Source organism: Filicampus tigris, chromosome 1, assembly GCF_054856515.1.
Source record: "Filicampus tigris isolate MCC_2025a chromosome 1, RoL_Ftig_1.0, whole genome shotgun sequence".
NCBI lineage: Eukaryota > Metazoa > Chordata > Actinopteri > Syngnathiformes > Syngnathidae > Filicampus > Filicampus tigris.
The window spans coordinates 22176065-22184660 of NC_141217.1; the positions used below are offsets into that span (position 1 = coordinate 22176065).

At 43.6% G+C, this 8596-nt stretch overlaps 1 protein-coding gene across 1 annotated transcript in view; it reads right to left on the reverse strand.

Moving 5' to 3' along the window:
* Positions 1-5277, reverse strand: part of bcl2l1 (BCL2 like 1) — a 30933-nt gene extending 25656 nt beyond the window's left edge. The window contains exons 1-2 of the mRNA XM_086026536.1: positions 5076-5277; positions 1716-2420 (exon numbers count right to left, since the gene is read on the reverse strand). Coding sequence (XP_085882662.1) covers positions 1716-2246 — 531 coding nt within the window. The 5' untranslated portion in view covers positions 2247-2420; positions 5076-5277. The remainder of the gene's footprint in view (positions 1-1715; positions 2421-5075) is intronic.
* Positions 5278-8596: the final 3319 nt, after the last annotated feature.

Sequence of the window (8596 nt, forward strand, 5' to 3'; positions counted from 1 at the left end):
GCTTGCGAGAAAAACAGAGCTTTCATGTGCAGGCAGCTGCCATGAACAAGCGCTCACTAAAGGAGAGGCCAGGGCAAGGGAGGAGAACATAGATAGCGCAAGGGGAAAAAAAAAAAAAAAAAAAAAAAACATGGCCAAGAACTAATCGAGTGGCCACAGTGAAACAAAGGACTATCTGTAATAGCCTGGAATAACTCAGTCCGCAGGCGGGCCGGCTGGACAGCGACTCCACAGCCCGATGTTGCCTGTTAACCTCCCGCAACCATTGAGCTCATCGAGCGTTTCGTTGTTGATCAATTAGCCAACAGCTGAGCCAGCTGCTGACCACAAAAATCAGCGATTTGACCATTGTTTGTGCACAATCTGCGCCTGTGTCGACACCATTCTATCTAATCTCGGCTCCCGTGCCTCCCCTCATGACACTGAGGCAATGTCACCATCGCATTGGAAAATATATAGCAGAAATGTTGGCATGACTTATTTGTCATTAAAAAAGAATCCCCCCGAAAATCCACAGCAATTTAAAAAGTCAGACGACAGTATGGAGAAACCATCACACCTGTGTTGACAGGAGGTAGAAGGTTGAGCATGCAACGCGAGGCAAAGGTGGTTTATGCAAAAGCCACTTTTCCACTGAACGGCACCCATTTTTCTCAGTAAGGATGTGTGTGCCATTTGTGGTTTTCCACTGGCAACTGCCAGGTAATACGAGGTGCTATTTCTCAACAAGGAATACAGAGAGTGTTGGTTGTGCAGATTTGTAATTGCCTCAATACCTCAACCCCCCCCCCAAATCAAAATGTGGATAGCAAGGAGTCATCTTGACTCCAAGGGTGTTTATTAGGGTTGTCCCGATCATGTGAACACAACTGAGTCACCAGATTGAGCATCGGCCAATAAACTCCAAGTCTATACATCCACAATGTTTCGCAAAGTGTATGTGTGTATTTGAGCACTTATGATTTCTTCCATAGTCAACAATTCAGTATTTCGAAGAGTGTGTATCAACTGAATGTATAAATGGCAATTCCATGCAGCTGCATAGTTGGTGGGTGTGAGACTCGGCTCATCCGCGAGCAACCTTATTGATAACCTTACCAAATACAACACAAGTTTGTCACAAAATAATTCACACGAGTCAGACTTCTAGTTGAAGCCAAGTTGTTTCAATGAGTCATATTTGCTAACCTGTCCCTCTGAATTCTTGCTCATCTCCAAACATTTGTACAGAGCGAAGACGGCTGTTTGAAAATACATTTTAAAAAAATAAGTGATCAGCCACAATTACCCATCGTGTGACGGTATCGGGACAACTCTGTTTATAGTGTGTCTCTTTGTGACAGATGTGCTCAGCGCGGCATGGTTTTCCTGATACAATTTTGACGGGTAAAAAAAAACAACAGGGCGGAACCGAGTTTACAGCAGAACCAACCCTAGACTGTAATGTGCTGTAAAACGAAAAACGAATAAAGTCTGGCTTACACAATAGAGTACAGTGCACAAGTGGACTCATTTTGCATTCCCAATGTAAAAAGCTGCATTTCTGGCCAACTATACAAATGCTATGTGTACGAAATCTTGGTGGAGTTCTTAGGGCAAGTCACTCGTGTTGCTTACTATTGACATAGCTGCCTCGCCTACGCCATTATGATGCCAAAGTGCAATGAACCGCCTCGGACCGCTTGGTGACTGACGTGCATGCGTTTAAGACTCACCCATCCTCCTTGGCTCTCTATCCAGGGCTGGAGGTGGTTGTCCAGATATACCGTCATCCACTCGATGATCCTCCCCACCAGAGAGCTCATCTCCTTTTCCATGCACTCGACGCACAGCGCACCACCGAACGCAAAGAGCCCCACGATGCGGCCCCAGTTGACGTCGTCCCGGAACACCTCATCCACAACGTTCTCAAAGCTTTGGTATGCGGTGGCCGGCGTGATGTGCAGCTGTTGGTCCAGGTCGCTGAAGGCGTGGGAGTAGCGCACCTCAAACTCATTGGCCGAGTCCCGCAGGGCCTCCTTGACCGCGTCCAGGTTCGCCGCCTCTCGTAGCGGCGACGCCGGGGGGCTGGTGCCGTTGGTAGTTCCGTTGGCGGGAGTCTGTACCCGCTGCTCCTCGCCTGAGGCTTCCTCCCCGCCGTCAGTCCTGTTCAATGCCTGTCTGAGCCCTATGTGGTTGAGTGGGTAGTTTCTCTGGGAGAGTTTATAGTTAATGTAAAACACAACCAGTTCTCGATTTTGAGACATATTGGAATTGAGCTTGGAAAAGCGCTTCTTCTCTTCGCTCCGGGTCGCTTCGAGTGAACACGCACACACGCAGCACCTCCTTTTCTTCAGACCACCATGGCCAGCCGAGGTCCAGAGGACACTTGAGGGGGCGGAACCCAAAAACCACACAAGGCTGACAAACCAGTTCAGACCCTGTGGAGACAATAAGAAAGGCTCAAATTCTGGACAGCTTACACTGTGAGTGTGTGCGTGCATGTGTGTAGATGTAGTCCCAAATCTCATATTAGATTTAGACAGGTGGGGTGAAAGGTCAATCCCTCTAATTGGGATGTTACATATGGAGCAGATGGTAGTTCAATTAATGAGACGCTAGTGTGTGTGTGCGTGTGTGTGTGTGTGACAGACAAAGAGAGGAGGATGAGGAAGACAAAGGGAGTGGTGGGACGGTGAAGGTGAGGTTTCGGTGAGTGAGTCTTGAGGCTCTGTCATCTGTTCACGTGGAGTCCGACCTTTAGCTTTTGACTTGGTCTCACCTACAGATAAAACGCCCAAATTAAATCGAAAACCACAATGTCCAGAGACAAAGCGCAAGCTGTTGGCGGCTGCTGGTGGCCTATTAGGTTTGAATCATAACATCATTAATACAAGGCGTCAGCGCTCGCCAATGTCTCATCTGTCTGCTTGGCGCGGTCTCAAACCCAAAATGGCACTTGGCAGAACACAGATGCGCATCACACCTTCACCTCATGTAGCAACTTGGGATTGTGTCATAATTGTCATTTGTATCATAACAATAATGTTACTGAGTAAACAAGACAGTGCTGGATTGCAGTCTTGTCAATAACGCAAGTCAGTTAATGAAGGGTAAGGTGGGCTTCCGCAAAAAAAAAAGCAGGGCAGAGCCTCCCTCATTTTGTGCCGTCGCTATCGCAGTGGCTTTAGGCACAAGGAAGGGAGGGAGGAACATGAGTAAAACCCCCCCAAAGACCTTCTGCTGGCTATCATGCAACAACAAGGCCTCGCTGACAATTACTATAATGACATTTAAAATCTGGGGACAGGGACAGGTGGAAGTAAACTTAAGACAGATCACCGTCCAAAACATTGTGTAATTGTAAGATATGTAGTTCAAATCCTGCCTTTACACAGTCAATAATGTATTTTGAGGTTGACACGTATAGTAAATTAACTGTTGTGGCTGTAGTCGTCACTATCATTATGGTTACTTGTCTGCTGCATGGGAGGGGAAATAACACGTTTATCATTCATTACATCACATTATCCAGACCTTTCCGCGGAAATACCAACCTACAATAAAAAGAAAATTCACAAAAACTCAACCGCGATTGTGCGTGACATCACTTGAGACGTACGCTCCGTGAACATCAAGGCTCAACTCTGTTGATGTTTTGCTTTTTTTGAGAATGTAACTGAACGCTGAGGTTTCAATTTGAATGAACAATATTCAATTAGGCCTGGGGGATTAATCCACTTAGCAATGAATTGGTATTTGTTAGGGCATTTCTTAGCAGCTTTTGTAAAGTTTAAAAGCCTCTTTACAAAATACATTGGCAGCATTTGTGTTTGCATTCGAATCATGTCCGTTAAACAAAAGGTACATGTGTGACTGGAATTTTTGGTGGAGCAGAAGCAACTTGTGAGATCATTTTAAGCTAAAAAACTAACATGAGCAGAGCAATTTTCAACCTTATTTACCTTAGGACAAGAAAAAAGCTCAGTGAAAGGCAAGCACTGAGTCAATAGCACTGAACATTGCCAAAGACACGCTCGACCATATCCATTGCAAAAGCAGGCATTAATCAACATGTTGGAAACTTATGACCCGACCTTCCTAGCTTAAAGTATTTCTCAGAAGTTGTCTTGCCTCACCTGCACAACCATACATGACAATGGTGTGCGACAGCTGGAGGGGGTATAGCTCTTGGACAACAGACATGCTGACCAGCCCATAATGAAAACTAACAAACCTGCTCTAAACCTAAAGCAATTTTAAAAAAGTGAAAAAAAATATATAATGAAAAATCCAAAACTATTACAATCATCATCCCTCCCCACTAATGTCGCTATCTATAATATGCGATGGGTGGATTAAAAAGATTTGAAATGAGATTTTCGTGGGGTAAAAAAAAAATTTAAAAAAAAAACAGGACATGAGCGTCTCTCAAGGCAGTGCAATCGGACAACCTCACAGTGCTGCAACAACAAAAATACCATTAAATAACTGATAATGTGTATATACCTATAAACACGTTAACAACTGCTTGTCGATTTTACGAAAGGCCACATTTCAAAGACAGCTTTTGCATTGCGCAGGTGAAACTAATGAAGACGTCCGTGAGGGAAGACAAAAAAGCAAGCGGTTAAAATAAAAATAAAAACTCCAAGTCTGTAGTTCAGTGATGCTTTAGGTCGTAAAAAACTAGTGTGTTACCACATTTAAAGTAAGATGCATTGGGAAAGCGAGCCCGTGGCAGGCTGGGTGGACGCAGCAGTGTTTACAGTGGCCACATGTTCCCAAGCTCGCGAACCACGTGGCTGGGCTAGCCACACACCCCACGTAAACACAAGGGCAGCCCGCGTGCTAACTTGTGCCCCTCAAATGTGGCACCTAGACGTCACATTTCGTCCTAGAAATATCACAAATATAGTCTTAACTCGCTAATTAGTCCGCGTTAAGAGCTGGCTGGCCTGCTCTTTGTCACAGAGCAAGTTGCCAACAAGGGTCCTCATTAGCATCCATTTGATTGGCATCCAAAAAGCTGAATTACGACGCAATAGTACTCACGTGTGCGCGCAAGTATGCGGGGAGGAAAAATGGCGTCTTACCAGCACGTTTGTTACTAAGGCGACGACTTGGTCCCTGCTCGTCCTGTCTGACAAACTACCTGAACGTTGGGTGTTGAGAGCAACGCTTATTGGAAATGTCCACTTTGTGTGGAGGGGAGCGCGTGCACACTACTAGCAATCAGCCTGAATACCCTCCCCATCGACAGACACGCCCACTTGGCAGCTATTACGTAACAGGACGCTTTCAGGAGCCTGTGGAGAATCTCCCAATTATCATGAAATCCAACGCAGACGCAGCTGAAATCGTTTTTGTTTTTCTGTCCGACGCCACCAAATGCCTCGCGCCTGTCTAATGTACCAACGAAAAACCCCATTTACAACCATTTAATCAGCCACGGGTCGTGATGTTCGTGTAATTAACTAAAAAGGCAGTGCTGTTCGAAAATGAAAAAGACCGGAAGACGTCTGGCATTTCCTATTTGGGTAAATGAGTAACGTGGGGTCATGAAGGCAGCGCGAGCTCTCCTGTCATAATCATTGCGCAAAGACGCGGCGTATTAAAATAAAACCCAGGATGAGACGCCACCCAAATGCGACATTTATACGTAATACATTTGAACGAATAATACACACATTGCTCCGCCAGTTCTCAATGAACGCCGTGAACATAGCTGTCATTAAGTATAGACGCATCCAAGCGGAAATGAGAGAAAATGCCCATTTGTTTATATCCAACAAAACCGCGTTGGATTCGGGAGAATAACTTACATTTAGATAAAATAATGGTACCGTTAGACTTCAGTTCTATCGACCTCCGTCCTCTGCTAGCTAGACTATAGTAAACGTAGCCTCGTCTCAGCAGTTTGTTTTAAACACAAGCGCCAAAGAAACGCTTAGTCTATTTTATACAAACAAACCAGGGAGCTCTTACTTGAACGGCGGTTTCCACAGCACCATTTCTGGTCGCCTCGGCTTGCAGTAAACACCCAAAAGGAACAATCCAGTCATTGCTAGCCCGTCGAGCTAAACGCCGACCGATAGCAGCTAAAAGGCTACTGGCTAGTTTTGGCAGCAGGTTCCGCCCACCAAGTCACTTCACGCAGCCGCAGTACGCCCCCATGTGGCCCCTTCAGCCTTTGCACCCACCTCCCTCTATAAAGGGGTAGATCCCCCGACCACCCTCACCCCAGCCCCTGTCCTAATCCTTGATTATAACCAATATACACATGTACAAATTAAATAAGAGAAAATGACAAAAATAAAATCTGGATATATTCAGTTTAAGGCAAGGGGAAATTCATTCAGGATGTTATAGTGCAGTGGTCCCGAACCACCGGGCTGCAGGCCACTCTAGACCGGTGTTCTGCAAAATTGTCCTTTATTCACTGTCCGGAGAACAAATTGGTTAATAAGTTTGTTTTATTGGCGCATTGTCGCCCCATATCGCTGGCGTCGGGCCAAAACCTCAAAGTCACAATTTGGTAATTTCAGTATTTTTCCAGAAGTCAGTCTATTGGTCAGTCCACAAGTGTGTGTGTGTTATTTGTACAAACGCTGGACCAATATAAAGTTTTAAAAGAATTGCCGGGTCTCTTTGAAGATGCATGGTAATGGTTGAACAGACATGACATTTTTGTAGTCTCCTGAAAAATGTTTTTTTTCGGCCTGCAAGTATGCCCTTTTAAAAAATATCCAACATAATTTATTGCTAGCTATACTGCGGACCCCTAAGCCTCTGTTACATGAGCCACTGGGGTCCGGGAACCCCAGCTTGATTTTTTTTTGCTGTATTGGCAGCAGACAAAAATCATGACCAAAAAGATATGAACTTTTAAAAGTACTTCTCACAGTGGTTGGGATCTGTTTTAATAAGCTAAAGGAATACCTTAAGCACCCCATCACGCTCACACACACACGCGCGCGCGGTACAGACAGAAAATTGCGAACGTGTTATTTATGCTCGCGAAACATCCAAGTTATGTTATTACTTACTGCTACAAGCTTGTGTGCTTCTAGGCCAGGTGGACTGCCGACTGCATGTGATGCGGGCAGCCGAACGTTAATGAGGCTTTCCTGAGTATGAATTATTGCGCTGAGCGTCGCTATATAAATCTTACATCGTTTTGACGCGTCACTTTGACGTCATCACCTGACCGTTAAAGTCGCGATCTTTTATTTCGACATTGAGCAAAGGCAGACGTTGATTGTTATCGTCTGCTCTTTTTGCCCTCCAAAGCATTAAATAGTACACTTGTGTGAACTATGTTTAGAAATTAAGGACGTTTTTTTCCCCTCAAAAATAAATGTACTGTTCCAAGACAAAGATACTACATCAAAGTCAAAAGTTTAACAGGGAAATAGTCACATTTTAAGTGTATTGAAAAAAATCTTAGCCTAAATTAGCTTGCTTCAAAATGAATGTGTTTTTTCTCTATCTGTGTAGATTCTCTGTCATCCAAGTCATGGTAATAGCAAACGTTGGATAGAGACAACTAAAGTAATTTGTTGAAATGGTTCTAGTTCTGTGAAAACGTTCAAAAATAACAACGGGCAATTACGCTATTAGGCTCATTTAATATTCAACATTTTATTGTGGAAGAGATATTCTTGGTCATGCTGTATTAAACCAAACCTTATAGGACCTTATTCCTGTAATACGCATTTTGCTCTGAAAACTGTATATTAAGTATTAAGAGAGGCACTATATTCAAATTTTGATTTCTATATTTGCTGTATTGGTCACCACATTAGTTATGAATGAATGGATTCTGGTTTATTTACACAAAACATCAGACAAAAATGATAATATAAATAAATATATATTACATTGTAAAAGTACTTCCCACCGTGGTCGAGATCTGTTTTAATAAGACACCGTAAGCACCGAATCTCTCACACACACGCGCGCGGTACAGACAGAAAATTGCGAACATCCAAATGACGTTATTACTTACTGCTACAAGCTTGTGTTCTTCCAGGTCAGTTGGACTGCAGACTAGATGTGATTCTGGCGTCTGACTGTTAATGAGGCTTTCCTGCGTATGAATTATTGCGCTGTGGGGTCGACCGTATAAATCTTGGATCGCTTTGACGCGTCACTTTGACGTCATCACTTGACCTTTGAAGTGCGAGCGTTTATTTAGACGTTGACCAAAGGCAGACGTTGATTGTCATGTGCTCTTTTTTTTCCCTCCAAAGCATTAAATAGTACACTTTTTTGAACTATGTTTAGATAGGACGTTTTTCCTCGAAAATAAATAAGTTGTAAATATTAACATTTAAAAACATCAGGTTGAGGGATGTACAGAAAAAATGTTGGTTCATTGAGCTTTTGGGGGGAAATGAATTAAGATGCAGTATAATGTGTCCTTTTCTGAACTTAAGAATTGCATATGTTTAGCTGTTAAGTGTTTTCAGTGCGTTTTACACAACTTGCTCTTTTCTTACAAAGAGAATTAAGGACGTTGACTTGTATGTCTTTCTTTGTAACTTTACCAGTCTCTTTGAAGCAACCAGCTGAGTTAGAACATCCCTTAATTGTACTGTTGATCAATTGTTGG